Raw genomic sequence first — 24,599 nt, 5'->3', positions numbered from 1 at the left:
TTCGCGATTCGTTTTGAAAACGTCATCGTGTTTTGTGTTTTTATCTCGAGTTTCATGCTGACAGATGGGAAATAGTAACACGTAGGAGAAACTATCAAATCATCAGCATATGGAAAAGTTTAAAAATGTTTCGAAACCATCTTGGTTTTCAGATTGATTGATTATTTCAATAAGATCGTCATAAGAAGGTTTCGTGCTTTTGGTGGGTTATAGTTTGAGCAAAGCTATCGTATGTATTCAATTTTGAAGTTTTGTTTCGAAAAAAGGTTGCTTTACCTTACTCGATTTTCTTCGCCTGGGAAACATACCTATTATCATAATATATCATAATATATTCAAAATGATACAAATAAAATACCCCAATACACTTTAAATAATATCATTTCTTCAATTGTACCTTACCGAGTTATTTAGAAGCTCCTTTTCGAAGACTTTGAAAATTGTATGCAAAGATAAGAGTAGGGCCAAAAATAGTTGATATACGATAATAACATTTCCCCCCTCTAATGCTTGGTCCATGTAATATTGAAACAAATGCCGAGTTTTTTTAAAAAAAGGTCCAAAAATAAAATTTATATTTTTTGCTTTTTTGATGTTTTTGAATACTCCGGACTCGAAAAAGTTTGAAAAGCACACAAAAAGCAAAAAATAAATTTTGTTTATTGACGTATAGAAAAAAAACTCTAGAAATGCGAACTAATATTTAATAGAAAATTAATTTACAAATTAATTAAGGTACACTCAACCTCCGATGGTTTGACACCAACTGTTATCAAACGAACGGGGTCACTTTTTCGTTTGACACTTTTTTAGTTTGTACCCCGTTGGTTGGTCAAAGTCATACTAAAAAGTGACGAACTGTCACTTTTTACACTGTGCTCACGCACACTATCAAAACAAACGTTTGGTAGTGTGTGGGAACTCCGTGTAAAAAGGGTGTCAAACTAAAAAGTGACCCCGTTCGTTTGACAACAGTTGGTGTCAAACCATCGGGTTTGAGTGTATTGTAATTAGTTATATCTAGAAATATTTAATCAACATTTTTAAACACTTTTAATTTGCATCACTTTTTGTTTTGCTGAAATCATCCTCAATTTGAGTTAATCTTCCAAGTACATCTTAAAAGCAGTTTTAAAAATATATATAACGAATATGTGTTTTCCGGAAAATCTTGATTATTTTAGTTTCAATACTAAGCAGACAACACTCTAGGTGCTTGGAAGATGTCCACAATTTTCCATGTCTTGTGGCCAATGCGCAAACGCACTCAAATTGTTCATCAGTTGCCAAATTCCTTTGCTGGATAGCCATCTTTGCAGAATCAAAAATCGATCTTGTGGTGGTGAATTTGGACCACGAGAAAAATCTAATTTTTACGGTTTTAAAATAAGTTATTGTTATTCATTTTTGTACCAAACAGTTTTAGAAGTTATAAGTTATTGGTATGAGTAAAAGTTAGAAGATTCATGGTGTTGAAAACCAATTTATCTAGAACCAGCTCAGTTCATCAGCTGAGACCTAATTGAAGAAGTGCAATGCTATCAACGATCTGCACCGAGTAACTGAAAAGCCCACTAAAACACAATCCAAACCAAAATGGACCATCTAGATCCGTTTTAACGCCAGAAAAGGAATCAATCCACCGAAGATTGCGAATTTTCCGCCATCTCACCTAGGGCGTGGTTGCTGGAGCTTTCCAGCGTCCGCCATATTGCGAAAAAAGGGTGACGTTGAAAAATGCTTGGTAGAAAGCAGAGCATCAAAGGTGAATCGGTGCTGGCAGATTACGGTCCGGAAGAATCCCTTAACGAAAGCGCAGACATTGAGTGGGTTAACAAGGTGAAATACTGAATTTGTTTTATTTGAGGAGCATTAACAACCAATTTGTTGTATTTTTTGTGTTATAGATGTTGTGGTTAAAAGATCGAAAAGTGTTTGTCTCCAGTAGTTTGATTGAGATGAATTTCGTTTTCCTCCCATTTCACCATCCTTCACCATCTGACAGTTTGACTAGTCTAGCGTTACGTTACTCTACAGATCAAAACAAAATCTGACCATGCGCTGTAGAAGGTATTTTTTTACATCCATTGGAGACCGTTTTCCATTCTGTTTTTTTCTCACTTACTTTCTTGATTCATTCTATACAATCGCTTTCCATTTAATGCAAACAGTGCAGCATGCCACGCTTTATTTCCATGGAGACGCGTGGTGTTTTGAAATTTGCTTAATCTACCAGGCGTCTCCATTATTATCGTTTGAAACATCCGCTGGCTACTTCGACGGTTTTCTGTAGATTTAGGTGCTAAATTACTCTGGAAGCTCTGGAGTCCGACCGGTCAACTTTTTTGTTTTCGTGGGGAATTGCTGTATAATTCCAAATAAGCCGCCTTCTTGGATTATACATTTGGAGTGGCCGTAGAACTTTTTGAACATCATCGATCCAAAATATGTAATGCTTTTTTGTGTTTCGGTTATCCGCCATGAAATTTGGCTAGAACTTGGGAAAACCGAATCCAGACTGTAATTGAGTTTTTCAAAATCAATTAATTACAAATTCCCGTATACAGTAGTTGTTCGGTAACTGGGCTGAGAACGTAGCCCAGTCACCGAATGCTGCTCGCTAACTGGGCTGAACGGAAAATAACGAGGGGACCACCGATGCATGATATTTGCCTGATGAAATACAAAAATAAAAATTTCTCAAATTTATTTACAATGCTTAATTTTCATATTTCTTTAATTGTGACTTGAAATTAAACAAATGTTTGAAAACTGTTTTTTTTATTTGTTGAACAGGCTTTTGGCATCCATTGAACCCTCGGTCATTTCGGTTTGTTTTGGTTTTTTGACGTTTGTCTGCTTTTTAAGTGGGCTACAGCCCAGTTATCGAGCGCCCAGTTAAAAAGCAGCCCAGTTAAACAACACTCAGTTACCGAACAACTACTGTATTTTATGTTTAAATGTTTCGAATTCCAGTCGCATGCTTTTTTTAAGAGTATTGTTTTGCTACGTTTTTCTGTAATTCCTCAACATTATTCCAATCAAGATTTCTTACAAAATAAAACTTCTCATTCCACTCCCATCCTACGTACAGCTATGGGTCCGCCGGCTCATGCGCCTCTGTGCGCTGGTATCGCTCACGTCGGTGTCCCTCAACACGCCCAAGACGTTCGAGCGATACCCGATGCTGCAGTACATCACCCTGTGCAGCGACATCGTGGTCACGCTGCTCTTCACCTCGGAGATGATCGCCAAAATCCACATCCGGGGCTTGATCAAGGGTGAGGCGCCCTACCTGAAAGATCACTGGTGCCAGTTTGACGCTTCCATGGTGAGCTTCCTGTGGGTGTCCGTGGTGCTGCACATCTTCGAGATGCTCGCGATAGTGCCAAAGTTCCACTACTTTACGATTCTGCGAGCGCCACGGCCCCTCATCATGATACGCTTCCTACGAGTCTTCCTCAAGTTCTCCATGCCAAAGAGCCGCATCAACCAGATCTTCAAACGGTCCAGCCAGCAGATCTACAACGTAACGCTGTTCTTCCTGTTTTTCATGTCACTGTATGGACTGCTCGGAGTGCAGTTCTTCGGTGAACTGAAGAATCATTGCGTACTGAACACGACGGATCCAGAGTGAGTTCGATTTGGGGGAAATGGGAAGATCGTTGGTTTTGACTGAGTTTCGTGTTTAATTACAGAGGACTAACCATCAACTCGCTAGCCATCCCGGATACCTTCTGTTCAATGGATCCCGACTCCGGTTACCAGTGTCCGACCGGTATGAAGTGTATGAAGATGCACTTTCTCACCAACTACGTGCAAGGATTCACGGGATTCGAGGATATCGCAACGAGTATCTTCACCGTCTACCAGGCGGCGTCGCAGGAGGGTTGGGTGTTTATCATGTACCGAGCGATCGATAGTCTTCCAGCGTGGCGTGCTGCGTTCTACTTTAGCACGATGATCTTCTTCCTGGCGTGGCTGGTGAAGAACGTTTTCATCGCTGTCATTACGGAAACGTTCAACGAGATCCGCGTCCAGTTTCAGCAGATGTGGGGCGTACGGGGGCACATTCAGAACAGTGCGGCGTCGCAGGTCATTACCGGCGATGACTCCGGTTGGAAGTTGATAACAATTGACGAGAACAAGCACGGAGGCCTCGCTAACGAGACGTGTCACTTGATCCTGAAGTCACCGTACTTCAGGTTGCTCGTCATGTCGACGATCTTGGCCAACGGGATTGTGACGGCCACTATGCACTTTAAGCACGATGGACGACCGCGGCAGGTGTTTTACGAGCGGTATTACTACATCGAGATGGCATTCACAGTGCTTCTGGATCTGGAGACGCTGTTCAAAATCTACTGCCTTGGGTGGAGAGGATACTTTAAGCACTCGATCCACAAGTTTGAACTACTGCTGGCTATTGGCACAAGTCTTCACATTATACCGGGTTTGTACCTGTCCGGGTTCACATACTTCCAAGTACTACGCGTCGTTCGACTGATCAAGGCGTCACCAATGTTGGAGGGGTTCGTGTACAAGATCTTTGGCCCCGGCAAAAAGCTAGGATCGCTGATCATCTTCACCATGTGCTTGCTGATCATCAGTTCAAGCATTTCGATGCAGTTGTTTTGCTTCCTGTGTGATTACACCAAGTTTGAGAGCTTCCCGGATGCGTTCATGTCTATGTTCCAGATTCTTACCCAGGAAGCGTGGGTCGAAGTGATGGACGAGACGATGATCCGAACAAGCAAAACGTTGACTCCGCTGGTTGCCGTCTACTTCATCTTGTACCATCTGTTCGTCACCCTGATTGTGTTGAGCTTGTTCGTGGCCGTCATTCTGGACAACTTGGAACTGGACGAGGATATAAAGAAGCTGAAGCAGCTAAAGTTTCGCGAACAGAGTGCCGAAATCAAGGAAACGCTACCATTTCGACTGAGGATCTTTGAGAAGTTTCCGGATTCCCCACAGATGACGATCCTGCACAAGATTCCAAACGATTTCACGCTGCCAAAGGTGCGTGAATCCTTCATGAAGCAGTTCGTGATCGATATGGAGCCGGAAGATCCGTCGTATTGCGAGGGCTACAAGCGTCCCATGTCGGAATGCTGGGAGTCCAAGGTCGTCTACCGGAAGCAGAAGCCCGTCAACGTGATGAACAAAACGGCCAAAGTTCGCTGCGTCGGAAGCAGCCTGCGCAAACTGGCCATCACGCACATCATCAACGACTCCAACAACCAACGGCTGATGCTGGGAGATTCCGCCATGATTCCCGTTGCCGGCGTCAAGTCCGGCATCAAACAGCAGGGAACCATCACGCAGACCAAACCGTGGCGCATGGACCAGAAAAAGTTCGGCTCCCGGTCGATCCGACGAAGCGTACGCAGCGGTTCGATCAAACTGAAGCAAACCTACGAGCATCTGATGGAAAATGGGGATATCGGAGCGGCAAGCCGAGTGACCTCGTCCCGGGCGAGACCACACGATCTGGACATAAAGATTCTGCAGGCCAAGCGGCAGCAGGCGGAAATGCGTCGGAACCAGCGTGAGGAGGACCTCCGTGAGAACCATCCCTTCTTCGATACGCCGCTGTTTGCGGTGCCTCGCGAGAGCAAGTTCCGGAAGATTTGCCAGCGGATAGTTCACGGGCGGTACGACGCCCGGTTGAAGGATCCGCTGACCGGGAAGGAGCGGAAGGTGCAGTACAAGAGCATGCAGTAAGTTTTGTACTTTTGCGTTAGTGGAGACTTTTTAGTATAATTTCTTTTTAAATTCTATTCCAGCAACTTTCTCGGCCTCGTAACCTACCTGGACTGGGTGATGATCTTCGTGACGACGCTGTCGTGCAACTCGATGATCTTCGAAACGCCCCAGTATCGCGTGATGGAACACGTGACGCTGCAGATCGCCGAGTACACGTTCGTCATCTTTATGAGTTTGGAGTTGGCGCTCAAGATTCTTGCGGACGGGTTGTTCTTTACCCCAAAGGCGTACATCAAGGACGTCGCATCGGTGCTGGACGTGTTCATCTACGTGGTTTCGCTGACGTTTCTGGTGTGGATGCCGCGCCAGGTTCCGAGCAATTCTTCCGCGCAGTTGTTGATGATTTTGCGTTGTTTACGACCGTTGCGAATCTTTACGTTGGTGCCGCACATGCGGAAGGTGGTTTACGAGCTGTGTCGGGGTTTCAAGGAGATTCTGCTGGTATCGACACTGTTGATCCTGCTGATGTTCGTATTCGCGAGTTATGGAGTTCAGCTGTACGGAGGTCGATTGGCGCGTTGCAATGATCCGACGATTTTGAAGCGGGAGGACTGCGTTGGAGTGTTCATGAGACGAGTTTTTGTGACCAAAATGAAGTTGACCCCGGGCGTGAACGAGTCTTACCCGGCCATGTTGGTGCCTCGTGTTTGGGCCAACCCGCGGCGGTTCAACTTTGACAACATTGGAGACGCGATGCTGGCGCTGTTTGAGGTACTCTCGTACAAGGGTTGGATCGACGTGAGAGATGTGCTGATCAAGGCGCTGGGTCCGGTTCATGCGATCTACATCCACGTGTACATCTTCTTGGGTTGCATGATCGGATTGACGCTGTTCGTGGGCGTGGTCATTGCAAACTACTCAGAGAACAAAGGCACCGCTCTGCTGACCGTAGATCAACGTCGTTGGTGCGATCTCAAGAAGCGACTAAAGATCGCTCAACCGCTGCATTTGCCTCCCCGACCAGATGGTCGCAAGTTCCGAGCTTTCGTGTACGACATCACGCAGCACATCGCGTTCAAGCGTTGCATTGCCGTGGTCGTGCTGGTCAACAGTATGCTTTTGTCGATAACGGTATGGTATTCATGGAGTTGTCCAATTCTGTTCTGACTTTATCTCTTCTCTCTCAAATTACAGTGGCAAAAGGACGAGGTTCACACGGCGCGGCTGGTCATCGTGAGCACCCTGCTCACGTTCGTCTTCGTCATCGAGGTGGTCATGAAGAACATCGCCTTCACCCCGAGGGGCTACTGGCAGTCTCGGCGGAACCGGTACGACCTGCTCGTGACGGTCGCCGGTGTCGTGTGGATTTTCTTGCAAACAACACTGAGAGTATGTGCCCGTTGTGTGGTTGTCGAACCCAAATCTGCCGTGTTGTTTATCGTTAAACAAACGTCAACGCTAACCGCCTACTCTGATTTAAACGTCGTTCAACTTTTAACGCCGTTAATCAACTATTTTTTACGCACCCTTCCCAACGATGAAGATAGTTTGTTGCGAGTCACTTTCGGAGCAATGACCATTTTTTTATTGATGCATTCTGAATCAAGATTTGATTGTTTTTTTTCGCTGAGTGGTACATTCTACAGCCTTAACGACGTTTATTTAATCGATAATCCTCACTGCAAATCTGAAATGCCTACTCCTTCTAACGTTTTCTTGTATCTTTCTTCCAGAGCGATTTATCATTGTTCATTGGTTTTATGGTTGTCATATTGAGATTTTTCACAATAACTGGCAAGCATACGACCTTGAAAATGTTGATGCTCACAGTCGGCGTCTCAGTGTGCAAGTCCTTTTTCATCATATTCGGTATGTTTCTGCTGGTGTTCTTCTACGCCCTGGCCGGAACGATCCTCTTTGGGACGGTCAAGTACGGCGAGGGCATCGGGCGGTAAGTACCTCAAGTCCCCCAAACAAAACAACCCCCCCTTCTGCACCGCCATTTCCATTCCAAAATTGCACAAAAACGCACCACCACACGCACACACATTGCCATTATTTTCTATGCACTTTTCGAAAAACAAAAAATCACTCCAAATCAAGCAAAATTCACTCGACAGGCAAAACGTGCCCGTGGCTCCCACCACACCACCGGCAGGGAAATTATCCAATGAAGTAAACCGGATTTGTCCGCAGACTTTTCTCCCCTCTCTGGTGGGGGGATATATAGATTGGGCTCAGCCCAATCTGACGACAAACCGAACTCAAAGAATAGTTTAGTTCATTTGATAATTCCCGAGTTTTTTTTCGCCCTGCCGGGTGAGTTTCGCTTCGCAGGTCATCAGTTTTTGAGTTTGTTTCATACATCTAAAATAATGTAGGAAATATTCAGCGATTTTAACTTCCAACTTTTTAAAGAGCAAACTTTTTTAAATAATTAAAAAAAATAGTGTAAATTGATGATTTTTCGAAAGGTTTCATCCTTTTTCAAATGCTCAAGATATTTTAAATTCCATTTTTACCTCTTTGAAATTGAGTTAAACATTAATCAATGTAATCTAATAAAACGTTACTTAATCCACCTTTAGGTGTTTGGTGCTTTCCTCATATTCATAAAGTCAATACATTCAGTAAAAATAGCAACATGTTTAACAAATCAACTTTATTACTCATTTCTTTTGATAGGGTTCACAGACCTTAAATATTTCTGGCTCATCGGCAAGGTCTGATAAAAAAACCTATCCAACGATAGTTCGCATGGATGATTCAGGCAATATTTCTATCACAATATCTGAAATCCGGCCTCCAAAAAGTGTATAAATAACACTTAAGTGCTAATATCTTTTGACAGTGTTGTCAAATCTTCAATGTTTTGGACTAATTGGAAAGGTCTTTTTAATACCTTTCTGAAAATGTATAACATGATAGGTTTTCTTGCAAAAAGCACCTTTTTTACCATCTTCCGGAAATTCGCCAAAATCGTTATTTTAGCATAACTTTTGAAGTACTTAACTAAACTTGCTTATTTTAAATAGAGACCTATGGGACCCCAAGACGGATCGAATGAGACTAAAATGGTCAAAATTCGTTCATCCAGTCCGGAGATAATCGAGTGAAAATTTTTTGTCCACCCACCTACACACATCCACACAGACATTTGCTCAGAACATGATTCTGAGTCGATATGTATACGTGAAGGTGGGTCTACGAGGTCAAACTAATAAGTTCATTTTTCGAGTGATTCTATAGCCTTTCCTCAGTAAGGTGAGGAAGGCAAAAATGATTTAATGGTTGACATATAACATGCAAGGCGCGCAAGCATCATTGTGCTTTATCGGTCCCAATTTAAATAGGGAGGGGGATGAAATAACTTTTAAAAATAGACCCACCTCGGGTGAGTTTTCAAAAAGCCGTAAGAGCCATCGTGACCTCTAACACTAATTTTCGTTTTTCTCGAAAATGAGACAAAATCTTATTTATTTTTAGTTTGGGCACTTGAAGGACGTGGCCATTTTTTACAAATGAACTGAGAGAATAAGTTTTCAAAACAACCCATGTGCCGTGGGTTTCCTTAACAGATAGAACCTTTTGGAAATTTAATCAAAAACTGATATCAAAACATGGTTATTTATTTGAAATGTTTACACACCAGTGTGAATGAGTAAACATATAATTCCAACGCTGTTTACATCGATTATCTTAAAATGTTTTAAAATGGTTTTCTTGAAATGCGCCCTTGGTAGACCGGCGCCCCACTCAAATTTTCAAAAATTTGAAAAATTGATGTTTAGTGTCAAAGATTTCTTCAAAGAGTTTTGATTTAAAAATTGCAATTGGTTGGAGACCTGAATGATGACGGTTGAAAACCAGAAACACAGTTTTTATGTTTTAAAATTTATGAGAGTTTGACTGGTGTTATTATGTTATGGTTAATCGTTAGTCTGGGCATAGTGAAACGCTGTTTATGCTGTGTACGACGATTTGGCTCTGATTGGCGCCTTCTTCAGGGGGAACTGTTAATTAATAATTTATTGTTAAGGATTTGTTACAAAACCATACAAAGATTGACGTTTCTTGTTATATGCCTTTTCTAAGGCTAACGTCATAAAATCAATCAATAGCTTTTAACCGGCAGCTTTTGATTGATTTTATGACTAAATTTAACAAATAAGGTGAGATTATGACATATTGGAACACTGAATTTAACAATAAAATATCTCACACTGTCAATATGATCATGACGTTTCACTTTGTCCAAACGGAGTAGCCGTCAACCCTTAATTTTATGTTTTAGTTTTTAAGTAATTACTTTTCATTATTATTTTTTTACCATATAAAATTATACTAAATTTAATTCAAATTACAATAATGTTTACAAAATTCTTATTTTACGCCTGGACTCAATTAAAATTGAATAAATCTAGGGTAAATCAAGGAGTAAATAGTCATTTTAAGCGATACAAAACCGATCGATTGAATTGCTATGGGTTTTCTATGCAGATAAATGACAGTTGAAGATTTAACAATTCATGACAGTGGAGAGGAGGGGTGACCACTGATCAGCCAGTTGTTCAACTAGAAAGGAAAGGAAAATGCAATAAAAACATTGAAGTTAGTGAAAAAGTTGTCATAAAAGTTTTACATACATAGTAAAAAAAATGCATATTGAAAGGATGAAAAATGTGATGTTAAAATATTTACATCGTTTTAGCTGTAATTTTGCCTCAATTTATGTGGAATTAGTCATATCAAACATTCAATCAACATTCCCAGATATTACAGTCCAAACTCGATTATCCGAAGCCTATAATTCCGAGGTTCGATTATCCGCAGGTTTAAATGGGACTTCGAAAAATCGAATCACGAATAAAATTGAATCACCGCAATTTTGGCCACCATCTTGGATTTACACATTTTAAATCAATTTAGGGTAGTTTTGGGATCATATACCTAAACTCAAAAATTAAAAATGATACGCAGATTTTTTTCTTGATTCGATTATCCGATTTCAAGGCCTTCGGATAATCGAGACTGTATGGGGAAATCAGCCCGGGAGCATGTTGACAGCTCCCATACAAACTGAGCGTACCTCTTTTTGTGGGCCCAGTGGGCCTAAGATGGCGGCCTTTGATATCATCTAGCCAAACATTTGAAAATGGCGAATAGTTTTAATTAATCCAGGTTTTTAAGCGAAGATGGCGTTCGAATGGTGAACGTTCCAAATGTCAAAATCGCGCAGTAGCACCAACATTAGAAAATAAAATGTGGCTGTCATACATGGCACACTTTTTTCATAATGATGGTACCACTGCGTGATTTTGACATTTCGGGCGTTCATCATTCGAACGCCATTTTCGCTTAAAAATCTGGATATAGTTTTTGCCTACTTTCGGTTTAAAACGACAAAATAAGCATTCTGGAATCATTTTCTTGAAAAACTTGTTTAAAGATACGCCACGTTAAAATATTAGTCTCGAACAGTTGGAGGGAGCGTGCCGCGAAAGCCGTCACGGAAAAAAAGTTTCCCATGCAAATTTTGAGTTGCGTTTTTAATGGGCGGACTCCGACGAGGTCCACATGCCACCTGTCGGTGGATACGCGCAATTCACGAAAACTGTCATGTTAGGGGACGGCTGGGGGAAATATATCCTTTCTAATCAAACACCTATCTTCGTCATATGGAGAGTTTGATGCCCGATTGATGCTCCAAAAATACTATTTAGGCTATAAACTTACCAGCAACAGCACCGCCTCAAGTAAGCACGCAAATTTATGCCATTTAATGGCCAAAAAGATCAAATTTAATGCACTTTTGGTCATAATTTCTATTTTGCAAAACCATTTCTCATCATTTTGGTGGCACACACATCCACATGCAAGATGAGAGCATAACTGCTTAACGAAAGTCGCCATCAATATCTTTTCACTTGCGCTAACGATTTCAAAGCGCTTAAGATATAAAATTGCTTCCAACTACCGGCAGCATGTTCTTTTGCACATTAGTTAGTCACTCACTTGAAAAATAATCCCGAAACATGAAAATAATAAGCAACCGCCATCAAAAAAACAAACGCACCAAGTCTTTTGACGTTTAATTTTTGACGACCCATTCCAATCGAAGGCTGAAGAAAACCGAGAAAGCGAAAGCAAATAAAGAACAAAGGGTGGCCACCAACACGACCAGCAGCGCCTGTTGGAGTGAGTCAGTGATGCCAGGAAATTTTCTCTATAAATGCTATTTTTCGTGAGTATTTGCTTAAAATTACATCAATTTTGGCAGCACTAAGCAGACCCAAAAGAGCGCTGGAAGAAAAGAGAACTAAGATGAAAATAGGAAAATGGGCGTGGCCCAATGCATTCTCGAATGATTAGAATACGTTTGGGAGTATTTTTTTAAAAATGCTTGTAAAAGGAATAGAATAACTTTTAGTAAAAGTGAAAATAAACAGAAATGTTCACAAAAAGTTGCTTTACTCGTTGGTGTACTTGGTTTTAGTAAATTTCAAGGAACACTCCAGATTATCCAGCATCATTCAAACACGACCTTTTTATGCTTGAAATGGGTATATTTCCCCTGCCATGTTTTTTTTTTACTGTACATTATCCCAGTCAAATCGGGATGCATCCGAATCCTGGATAAAATTCAAAATAAAGAAATAAATTTAGCACAATTCGACGTCGTCGTGCTATCACGTGCCATACGTCGCTTTTTGACGTTCCGAGATAACCGCGTTTCAATGTTTGAGCTTGAATAAACAAAAACGAGAGCACGCGATGTAAACAATAACAAACACGTTTTGTTTGGTTGACCATTCTGTGCATTGCCCCGAAGTTTGGTTGAATTTGGTTGAATTAATAATTGAACATTTTTACGCTAGTCGAGCTTGTATCGGTGTCAAACGCCTTCTGGCCTGAAATCCCTTTGGCCAATTTTCGCACTTAAATCAATTTTCAGGCTGTGTCAAGATAGCGCGACAAGATTGGAACTTCTTTCATATGAAGAGTGACAAAAATTTTCGGAGCTTTTTATTTTATTTTTATTGAATATCTCAGGATTGAAATCGAATATAGGGGATCTGTGAAGGTCAAAAGACGAGGCATTGTGAGCTACACAAAATGGCGTTCTCAACTCAATTTGGCCCAAAATGCGCGTACGACAAGTTTTGAAATTAGACCACTAAATCCATTGAAATGCTACACCCACAGTTGGCCAGCGCCATCTGAGAGAATAAAGAACACGATCTGGTAGTATAAAGGTACTGTGAACGGACACTGAGGATACATCCCGAGATTGGCTAGACCGTTATTCTCATGGGTTCATTTTCAAAACAGAGAGACTCGAACCCAAGACCTTTGACATATCGAAACGCGCATTTGCGGTATCAGCCACCAAAGTTCGATGACTATGAGATGGTCATTTGGCAATATAAGCCACTCAATGGGATGAACTGTTTCAATGAACAAATGAACACAATTTCGTGGTGGTTCACCCGCGAGAGGTTTATTCTTCCATTTAATTTTGGTAGAGCTATTCTCTCGGCTTTCTACGTTTTATTTTCAAAACATTCTAAAGATGTTTAAATCAACCCAAACATGCTAAAATAGTAGTTTATGCAACAAGTTGCAAAAAGAGGATTTTTCAGCACGATTCGTACATTTATCCAACGAGGTTCACCGAGTTGGATAAATACGAAGAGTGCTGAAAAAATCAAGTTTTGCAACGAGTTCCATACAACATTTTTTTGCAATTCAAAAAAAAACACACTGAGTGAAATTTTAATTCAAATTTTCATGTATTTTGTCATTAAATCGTTTAAATCAAAAAAATGTTGAAAAGTGTTACTTTTCAAAACAAGTGCTGAAAAGTTCAACTTTGGTGGCGGTCAAGAATGACAGGAAAAGTGAGTAGTTTCACGACGGAATTGCAAAAATGATTTTAAACGCAGGAGAATGCATTTTAAATCAATTTCAGCTGATTGCAATTAATGTTCCAATGAAATTTAGAAGTCTTTTGATTTTTTTTGCTTCCTGAATTTTCGGACAATTTTAAAGGGGGGTGACAAAAACTTTATATAAAATTTGTACCAGCCTTATTATAAACTTGTTTTTTGACACCAAAGTTGGATAATTTAACTAAACTTAATGATTTTTGTTTCCATCAGATCGAGCACGGAAGCAGATTTTCATGGGAAATGTCTCGGGTTTTTTGACTAGTTTTTCAGTAAAGTAGTATTATTCGGTAATAACCGCGACAAATACGAAACTAGCAATCAAAAAGAGTTTCTCCTACGCTACTAATAAATAAATAAAACAAACAAAAAGGGAATTCCAATTTTGCCTTTTTACATAGTCTTTGAAAAACATATCAACGATTATACTAAACCTTCACCATCATGCCCCATACATTACCTACTTGTACTATGCAAACACATCATTCCAACCGTAGTAAAATCAGCTTAGTGAGAAAGAAATGTCTCTAGAATTTGACGATAGTCCAGTGAAACGAGCGTACGTATCCCTTCATATATAGTTAAGATTTGCTTCGCTGTAACAAAATTTCGGACTTTCGAGTCTCGTTTAATTGTGCTAGTTTATTTTCCTTTTATAATATAGCTCTCCTCAGCCTTAGACACACATACTACTTCTAAAAATTCGAATAACTCTTTTCAATTCGTCCAGTTTGTCCATCGCTATGTTCAGTATAATGTACATTTATTTGAGTTGTGAAACTTTCCGTGTCTATGTTGTACTTAAACCTTCCTTTCGACTTTAATGCTCTCGAATTAAACCATACTTTAACATTTTTGTCTCTAATCCTTCAAGTAACTGCTCTCAAAAAATACAAGGGAATAGAAACGAGGGAATCGAAATCGAAAGAAATTCTAACATATTTGCATGCCGGAATGCGATTCACTATCGAGTTGACCAATTGTGCCAAAACCTTCATTGATTTGATCGTTGTTCTAATTCGTTGCGTCCATTCTCTCTCTTTATATATATATAGTCCATATATTTACATTCTCGAGTTTAGTTTGTTATTTTCTCTTGATTTTTCAAAACTATATTTGCTCCTCGTTTCCACCGGGCGAATGCATATTTCATAATCTGTAACTATATCAAACAAACACACACATACATTGTGATACTTTTGTGTCGCGCAGACGAAACAAAAAAAGGGTCGAATGCTCCTTTCATTGCTTTCCAGTTTTTCGATGTTATAGAAATTATTTATATGACAAAATTCCTCTATTTATTCCCACAATTAAAAAAAAAAAGATAATCGCCTCACTACACCACGCTAGTTTGTTCACGTTTTATTCTTTCGATCGAATCATTTAGATGGGCGTGTCCACTTATTGTATAAAAAGAAGAAGAAGAAAAAGAGCTTAGTTGTTTCATCCTGGTAGTGGCCTTAGTCGAGGTGCTATTGTTGTGTGTTTTATCTGCTTTTTTCTCTATTCTTTTTCCGTTCCTACTTCCTTGTTCTTCAACTCATCTCCACTCGTCAGCCGGGCAAACTTTGGCTCGCCCGTAACCGGTGTGGCCATGCTGTTCCGGATCGTCACCGGTGAGGATTGGAACAAAATCATGCACGACTGCATGGTGCAGCCACCGTACTGCACCCTGGCGGCCAACTACTGGGAAACGGACTGTGGTAACTTTACCGCCAGTTTGATCTACTTTTGCACGTTCTACGTCATTATAACCTACATCGTGTTGAATCTACTAGTCGGTACGAAGCAGTCACAAACCCAGTTCCAGACGCAAGTCATAACCTTTCTTTCCCAACCTGCAGCTATTATCATGGAGAACTTTTCGCTGTTTTACTCCAACGAGGAGGACGCCCTGCTCTCGTACGCGGACATACGCAACTTCCAGAACACGTGGAACATTGTGGACATTCACCAGCGCGGGGTGATTCCGGTGCGGCGCGTCAAGTTCATACTGCGGCTGCTGAAGGGCCGGCTCGAGTGTGATCCGCAGAAGGACCGGCTGCTGTTCAAGTACATGTGCTACGAGCTGGACAAGCTGCACAACGGCGAGGACGTTACGTTTCACGACGTGATCAAGTGAGTAGAGTAACTCTCTGAGCAATGGGCCTTTTACAGATTTTAATGTTTGTATTTGTTAATCTGGCTTTTTGGATGCCTTCCGTATGACCAAAGAAGCGAGTAGTGCGGTGCCGGTGGATATGCGCAGTCCTGTTTTTTCGTGTTATTTTCCATCTCTTTTGTGTCGCTGTTCGAGTGCATGGGGTGATTGGTTTTCTTCTTCTTTTTTTTCATTTTTTTTAGTTCGCGCGTTCGTTGGCCGATGAGTTTTTTTTGTTATCTTTACATAGTTTTCGATAGAAACGATCAGATTTTTGTTTTTTGAGACAAGCAAGTCGTATTGCTGGATTAAGTCCTTTCCATATCATCGAGGATCGGAAGGCACGTCGACGAATATGTTTTAAGGTTTATGATATAACATAATTTTAATGAATGAAGCCCTTCCTACATCACCGTTGATCGGAAGGCACGCCGACGGAGAATTTCTAGAGAATCGAATTAATACTATATTTAAATCCCTAGATAGCTATCTTTCCGCAGCCGGCTGCCTAAGATTTTTAAAATTTCAACCGATAAACAAATTGCTTATGGTCGCATCACCTACCACAGTGAATCCTGACCTCATACCCATCTTACTATGCCCCGGACATAAAACCGGGTGGAAATAAAAGCCGACTGGCTTTCAATAAGGTTTCATGAATGCCATGCCAAACGGTTTTATCGCATGCTTTGTTAAAACCTAGGGTGTTGTAGCTGTCAAGTGCCATTAGGCATGTAAAAAGCTCACTTAAAACCAACCCTCCAATATCTATTATTTATCCTTGCCATTTTTGTAAACTATCTCCATAATTTCATTTGGCAAGACGAAGGCTTATTTTTGCCAAAATAAAACCTATTTGGCATAAGACGTTTGAAGACGTATGAAATGTCATTTTTCCAGAACTCCTGGCTAGGTTTTAACAAAGGTTTTATCAAGGCTTTGAGGATGTTGTTAGGATTCCGTTGTGAAGCCTTGAACTCCTATGTAGGTTTTTTAAATAGGCCGTAACAACCTTTTGCGGAGGTCCTTTTGGGTTTTAAGTGGGGTTTATCAAGGTTCTGGGGAGTTTGTTACGACTAAGGGGTTTTAATGTTGGTTTTGGCTGATAGGTTTTATAGCGGTTGTGACAGCTTTGATAAAGCCTAAAATGTTACTTGGGTGGTCAATAACGAAGTAGCAGCTACGGGTAGACACCAATGCTATGCTATGCTATGCCTTCCGTATGACCAAAGAAGCAGTTTTGCATCATCAGTTTGTCCATATCATTTTCCAAATATGGTACATATGTATTTTTTGAAGGATTGTTTTTATCGATTTGGTGTCTTGAGCAAAGCTGTAGGTATGGATGAGGACTACATTGATTGCCACACAAAACAATTTTCAAAAAAAAACTATTCTACTTTTCTTCTCTTATAAGACACAGCTTTTCAATTAAAAAAAAATGTGCCCATGTTTGTCCATTTTTGACAAAATATCTTCGAAAGGCTGAGAAAATTCTACCTAATACCTAATTATGCTTTTATTTTTTAACTTTGTTTATCCTTCGGGAGTCACGTGTTTTGGCGTTTTTTACAAGTGTCCTTACAAAGTGCGTACACGTACGCGACTGCCAGTGGGTTATATGGCTTTGGTTGCTGAGAAATGGCCATGCAAATTTGAAAAAAAAACTATAAAAATTAAATTGCCTCAGTGTGCCCATTTACCCCTTGTTTTTTGAAAACCGATTCCGCGGGAACCGGTTGAATGTTAAATAATGATAATTTTGTGAAAGTTTCTGCTCTTTTCAATCAAAATAAAAAAAATGGACAAAATAGCCCAACATTAAAAAGACATAAATAGCTCTTATTATAATATTGATGTTTTTAAAACCGTTTTTATATGGACAACTGTCGAATTTGCATGGAACATGATTTGGACAATTTGATGATGCAAATCGAAAAATATGCTTTGATTTAAAGTTTTCAAAAATGGCTCCGCTAATTTTTTGCTCAAATCGGACGCGAAACATTTTCTTTACTTAAAATTCTCAATGGAAATAGCAGTAAAATTAAACATTATTTAAATGTTATTTAAGTATTTCCGGGAAATTACCGGGATTTTCCGGAAAAAAATATTTCCCGTTTCCCGGGAATGCCCGAAATACAAACGGAAGTATACATTTGCCTACCTTTTTGGCACCATTTTTTTTTAATTATGCAGAAAATAATAATTAGAGAACCTGATTTGATTTTATTAAAAATATATTGAACTTATCAGCTTGTCTGTAAATTCATGTCAATGTTTAATTCAGATAGCATTTATTACTGAAGCATTCACAACTAGAGAGCCTTGAGCTTATTAGAGAACGGACATCTAAAATTACTGATACTGGCACCTCTGCATGCACATTAGTCAAAATAGCTTAGAGCACTGCAATTATCAAAGCAGCAGCGTTACTCTTTTCAGATTCTCTTTTGATCAGTCAATCGAGCCAAAACAAACTGTTAAGACATAGTTTATGGTTGGTGTAAAGAAAAAATGAGGTGCTGCGTTTGCAAAAATTCCCGAAGGTACCAACTTTTTAGATTTTTTTCTTACGATGTTATAAGCGCCCGAAACTGACCATTTGTGCGCAGAATAAACACGACTACGAATCGAATAAATTGAAAAAAAAATGAAATTGTTTTGTTTTCAGTACGTGCACTTTTTCGAATAAAATATAAATCAGCTAAATTACAATACTTCCCATCGATTGAACGCCAACTGAAATTTCTTCTGCTCGATTGGTACCTCCGTTTGGCAGTTCTCGTGCTTCGATTGGTACTTTTGTTTTTGAGATGTTCGTTGTCTAATAAGCTCCAGGCTCTCTTTTCACAACTAGGAATATTGTTTTCTTATATGTTGTGCAACAAAAATTACGCTATAATGGAATGAATATTACTTTTTTTATTTTTGACATCCTATTTTAACAGTGGCAGTGCGTGGCCGAATGGTTACGCTGTCCGCTTTGTAAGCGGATGATTCTGGGTTCGATTCCCATCTGCTGTAACCTTCCATCGGATGAGGAAGTAAAATGTCGATCCCAGCCTTGGTTGTTAGGCCGTTAAGTCATTCCAGGTGTAGGAGTCGTCTCCATGCCATAAATACAAACAACACACCAAACCAAACCAACTCCGGTGGAATCGTTGGCGGCGGTTGGACTCGCAATCCGAAGGTCGTCAGTTCAAACACTGGGGTGGAAGGTTCCTTGGAGTAAAAGAGGTTTGGGTGCTCTCCCCATTCAAGCCTTCGGACTCCTAGGTTCGAGCAGAAACTTGCAATAGAGACCACAAAAGACCCGGGGGTCGTTAATGTGAATGGTTTGATTTTTTGATCCTATTTTAACGAAATTTGTTGTTAAATCATTTGTTAGAAAAAAAATTACTTGTTGTGCTTCGAATTCCGGACACTGATAAAAGCTGTTTCGAAATCCGGACACTCGATTTTGCTTATAAACCGCACAAATTAAGACGAAAATGTTAGTGAATGGCATTCTTTAGGTCTCAAATAAGCTGTTGATATCAAAACAATCGATATTTTATTACTCTTCTTATTGAAAAGTGCCAGCAACAAAATTGGGCGAAAAGTTCATCGCCCGGAGATCGCGAGTTGGCGCGAGCGAATGAACACCGCGAAAAAAGATTCGGGGGTGCATTGGGGTTAAATGATTATTTCGGCATTCGGTTTACTTAGAAAATAATTATTTTTTCGTAAATATCGCTACTTTGATGCGATGTAATTAATTTTTACATGAAATTAGTAGTAAATTAAGTTTTCGCGGAAAAACTGGATTCCCCCCTGATTTCTGGAACAAAGTACTGGATGTTATAGGCTCTTTTGAAAGAGCACACAATTTTGAACCAAACTGCATCAATAACTCGAAATCGATGAAAATGCATATGAGACATTAATGCGATCAGGGACAGTATAAACCTCCGTTGATCAAATAGCTATCTAGGCCATGACTTCCGGGAGTTCTTGGATACCCAGATTTGAGGATGGCCCCTTATCAGTGTTTTGTGGAAGATCCCTTATATAAATGTTTCGTTTAATTGTAAATAAAATTAAAAAAGAAAATCCCGTTTTACGCCAAAACCCCGCAATAACGCTCCATCGATTTGCGCTCAAACCACGAAATAACGCTCCCCCGAGTTGCGCTCTTCTTCGGTTTGCGGGGGAGGGGGCTCAAAAAGAGCGCACACTTGAAAGATTAGTCTATGTTTGTTTTTCATGCTAAACACTGCAAATATTAAACTTACCAGAAGTTCCGGATTACCGAATCTTTTGCCCCGGAATAAGCCCCTGGTGGATTGAAAAACCTTCTCCGCAAATCAAATGCAACCGGAACCCTCGCAGAACTAGTTTTACAGATCGGAATCATCTCGGGAATTCCCGGGAAATTTGTTGAAAATTTCCCGTTTCCCGGGAATTTTGCAACTCCGGGAAATTGGACGCTCTAAAGTACTCCCAATTGTTTTTGCTAGCTTATATCAAAACATATATAAAATGTATTTGGATAAGAGTTTTGTATTTATACATCTGAATTTATCATTCTTGTAGATTTTTTTGGAATTAAATAAAAATCAAAATATTAGGATAGTTTTTTATTCGATTGCTAACAATTTAATAATTAGTCAACTTGTTGGTAAAAGGGCAACTTTTTAATCACGAATTAAATTTGAAATTTGTTTATACCTCGTGCCGGAGGGACTGTACGACCCCTTCCAATTTTTCATAAAATTCGCTTTGACATCAAATTTCCAAAAAAAAATCACAATTTCAGGCGGAAATTTATTTAAAACACGTTTGTGTTTGACCGAAACCATCCAAAAATATCACATTGTTGTGCAAAGCATAGCAAAACAGCTGTCCCGATTCGTCCCAGGTGTTCCGATTCGCCCTAGATAACGGTAGCAGTCTATCAACGACCGATGTGAGAAGGGTGACTAAATTAAAAGGTAGCGCTGCGGGTTAATTAAATATTCTTCCAATAATTATTCTTTCTTCAATTGGATGAATTTATAAGTCGCCCTGGCTTTTTTCAGTCTGGTAGTGTAGACTCAATTTCAAATGAGCTTACAAGTTATGCAATCTTGTAAGTTCTAGAATTCAACTTCCAATTCAAGTTGTAATTCAAGTTCTATTAATGCTCACAATTCTCAACTGTCATGTGTAAAGCAGTTTATCTTACTAATCCAAAGGACAGGGGAACGAATCCATCCGTGAGCTTTTCAACGATTTCCAGCAGTCCAGAACTATCTCGCTGGCAGCAGATGGTAATCAATCCCAGGTCCATTCATAGTTAGTCAGCCAGCAGCCGTTAATTTTTCAAGTGACTTTCCAGCCTTTCCACAGTGAGGAAGGAAAAGATAAAAGTGATTTCTGTTTTGTTTGCTATTTAACTTCTTGATCTTAAATTAATTGTAATTTACGAAACCTCTCATTTTAGCATGCTGTCGTATCGTTCGGTGGATATCCGAAAGGCACTGCAGCTGGAAGAACTGTTGGCTCGCGAGGAGTTCGAGTACATCATCGAGGAAGAGGTGGCCAAGCAGACAATCCGCACGTGGCTCGAGGGATGCCTAAAGAAAATCCGCGCCAACAACGTTACGGTATGGAATGGGTTGGGTTGAGTTGAGCTTCGAATGGCACTAACAAAATTCTTAAAATTCAGAGACAACAAAACTCCCTCATCGCTGGTTTGCGAGCGGAAAATATCCAGCGGCAGCAGCAGCAACAGCAGGAAGCCGCCGATGAACTGGCCCTGAACAAGGAGGTCATTCTCGAGCCGGACACGGTTGAACTTCCGGTGAAGGAGGTCGAACACAACGCCAAGGGGAGGAAAAAGAGTCAAAACCTGAACCGGTCGGATTCAACGGGAAGCAGCAGCGGTCGAAAGTTTCTCGCACCTACGCTTTCCGATCCGCAGGCCAAAAATGAAAAGGATCGCTACATCAGCAAGAAAAAGTCCCAACGGCAGTCCGGCACCAACAGCAAGAACATCACCCAGATCAACGAGCTGAACCATGGCCACACGTTGCACCAGCACTATCACCACAATGCCCACGGTAGCGAAATGCAGCAAACCAGCAACAATAAAGTGGGTCATCCGCACATTAGCATGGTCTACGAGGTGCACGACTGGTGGCAGGAACAGGTCACCTGTCCGCACAGCGAAGACGAAGAGTAGCGAGTTTGGTAGCGATTGGTATTGGATGTTGCTTAGAAGAAGTTTTTTTTAAGTTTTAGACCAGTTATACGAGGAGTATTGTCTGTTGAGTAGGTTTGATTTGTACTGATGCACACAATGTTAACGAAAATGTATTAGCAAGTATTGTAGACTTTGTTGAGACAGCTCAACAAGCCACACATAATGTCCGGTTTTATAGGTTTATATACAGAAATATGTTGATTTATTGCCAATGCAGGAAATTGGAACGAGGATAGTGATATTTAGAAATAAAATAAACCCACCCAGAATAATAGATTTTTTCTCCTCTAATCTCACATTCATGACAACATAATATTTTCTGCATTTCGATTGGATAGTAAATAAGTTAGTTAGAGTTAAATTAAAAAGTGGTGCGAGATAAACATATGCAGGGTGGCCACTCAAGTCGGAAAATCGGGAAAAAGTCGGGAATTCGCCAAAATCCGCCAAAAATCGGGAAAAGTCGGGAATTCTGAGCATACTTGATTGAAAATTATTTTTTAACTCTTGAATAATTTTGTAATATTTTGTAAAATTTTCAAATTGAATTTACTCATTTCTGCTTTAGTAACTTACTTTAAATTTAAGGTTCTTTTCACTATTTCAATATATTTGAGTATAGAAAAGCTGTTAAAGGCATTCAAAATCTTAATGAATATTGTAGTCTTTGACACAGATTTTCATAATATTTTTTTATGAATCAAATGATCGCTTTAATTTTTGTTCATCAAACAAGAGGTAAAGTTAATGAAAAACAAATATAAAAATGGAGCATAATGCCCAGCTTAGAATTATGATTCTATTTCATTTTGTCACATAATTGGATATTTGGTAACATATTCCAACTTGAGTTTGGCAATGGTTTTTTTTTTTTGAAAAACTTTCTTACGTTTTGGAACATAAAGAAAATATTGAAATTGCAAAAAAAAATAATCCAAGAAATTTTTAGTTATTGAAAAATTATTTAAAAAAATTGTTTCTTCAATTATTTTGCTTAAAATAAGTGGGAAAACATAAAATCATATCAAACTTAATTTTCATTGAAAAAAAAAAACAGTTTAATACTGACCACTAGATAAATTAAAATTGATTAGAAAATTTAATATCAAAAATTACAAAATTAAAATTAAATTTTATGAATTCCTTGACATTTTTCTAAATCCTTTGAATGAATAATAACAGCAATTATGTTTCAATCATTCTTTGATTTAAAATTATGATAAAGTTTTGAAAAAATAGGAACGCTATTTTAAGTTCAGTTATCTTTAACTCTTTGTCATTTTCAGTTGAAACGAAGTATCAAAAACTATACGTTTGCCAATTTAAAAAATAACATGGAAGTTATAAGTATTGTTAAACTTTCGATTATTTTTTCAAAGACTAATTGTTTGTGTTTCTACTCTGAATCATAATAATGAAATTCCATTTTTGAAGTGTTTTTTTATTTATTGTTTAGTTTTTGTATTTACAAAAAATGCCTATATTTGGATTTTTTTTTAAATCATTGTGATTTTTTTTTCGCTGGTTAATATTGACTGTTCTTATAGAAAGTTTTTTGTTTGAAATCATTCTTTAGATAAGAAATGCCTATTATTTGAGCATTCTGGAAAAGTCTGGAAAAGTCGGGAAAATGTCGGGAATTTTAAAATGGAATTTGATTGGTCACCCTGCATATGGGAAATCGGACAAGCTTTCCGGTAAAAATATTTACGAGACTGAAAATCAAGTCTGTCAAATAGAAATTGCCAAAAAATGACAAAAATACCACAAATACAACATTTCTATTTTAAAGACTTTTAAACTTTTAAATTCATCATCTTAAAATTCAATTTTCAAACTCAAAAATCTCATAGAAGAGACGTGTATTTTTCCTTCAGTGTATTGTTTTGTCCCGCCCGTGTGGATCAATCGGACCGCGCATTGGACTCACAATCCAGAGGTTGCTGGTTCGAATCACGCGGCGGGCGCTCTAAAAATTCTAAGTGTAAATATGGTCGCTCCGTGCCGTACTCAAACTCTTGGGGGCCCAGGGAGGCGGAGTCTCTTGTCGCAAAAAGAACTATACACGCCTGTGGGTCCGTTGACGAAACCGCAAGGTTTAAGAGGGCCACATTATAAGGTGTTACGTCGATTCCGTTTTTTTGTGTATTTTTGCCTTCCTCACCTTACTGTTTTTCTTCAGAAAGCCAAGTTTGTCTCTGACCACTTTGTGATACGATGTAATGGCTTCGAGATACAGTGATTTTTAAAATTACGAAACACAAAAATATTCAAATAACTTACGCCCTTCTCAAATGTTGTTTTAGAGTGCAACTGGCTCCACAAAAATTGCTTATATAAGCTTAGTATAGAATGTCTAAGTTTCATTGATATCGGAGCGGGTCAGGTACAAAATTACCAGAAAAATTCCTGATTTCAACTGGAATTGCTCAAAAGAGAGAATGCCCCGTTTTGCACCAGAAATTTAGTTCAAATGGAATTCGAAGAAATCTCTTGCATATAAAAGAATGCACACAGAAATTTAGTAAACTAAATTACATTTAAAACCACCAAGTTTACTCACTTTGTC

The 24,599-nt window shown here is 39.4% G+C and overlaps 1 protein-coding gene across 2 annotated transcripts; it reads left to right on the top strand.

The window, feature by feature from the left end:
• Positions 1-1,593: 1,593 nt before the first annotated feature.
• Positions 1,594-22,302, top strand: LOC120422378 (sodium leak channel NALCN). 2 transcript variants are annotated; one of them, XM_052709443.1, is made up of 11 exons: positions 1,708-1,839; positions 1,908-2,070; positions 3,095-3,633; positions 3,699-5,723; positions 5,790-6,840; positions 6,904-7,098; positions 7,443-7,660; positions 15,219-15,442; positions 15,506-15,779; positions 21,269-21,431; positions 21,494-22,302. In XM_052709443.1, exons 3-11 carry the CDS (start codon positions 3,113-3,115, stop codon positions 22,007-22,009), a joined length of 5,187 nt encoding a protein of 1,728 aa, XP_052565403.1. In that variant the 5' UTR covers positions 1,708-1,839; positions 1,908-2,070; positions 3,095-3,112; the 3' UTR covers positions 22,010-22,302. The 2 variants fall into 2 exon arrangements, with proteins under 2 accessions (XP_039441720.1, XP_052565403.1); XM_039585786.2 differs by lacking the exon at positions 1,908-2,070 and having other exon boundaries at positions 1,594-1,839.
• The last annotated feature ends 2,297 nt before the right edge of the window (positions 22,303-24,599 follow it).

Source organism: Culex pipiens, chromosome 3 (genome assembly GCF_016801865.2).
Source record: "Culex pipiens pallens isolate TS chromosome 3, TS_CPP_V2, whole genome shotgun sequence".
Lineage (NCBI taxonomy): Eukaryota > Metazoa > Arthropoda > Insecta > Diptera > Culicidae > Culex > Culex pipiens.
This window is presented reverse-complemented; position numbering and strand designations above follow the sequence as displayed.

Coding starts and splice junctions, on each gene's coding strand:
- LOC120422378 (XM_039585786.2), top strand. CDS start 1,738: ATGCTTGGTAGAAAGCAGAGCATCAAAGGTGAATCGGTGCTGGCAGAT. Junction 5,724..5,789: donor GTGCAGTACAAGAGCATGCA/GTAAGTTTTGTA, acceptor ATTCTATTCCAG/CAACTTTCTCGGCCTCGTAA. Junction 15,780..21,268: donor ACGTTTCACGACGTGATCAA/GTGAGTAGAGTA, acceptor CTCTCATTTTAG/CATGCTGTCGTATCGTTCGG.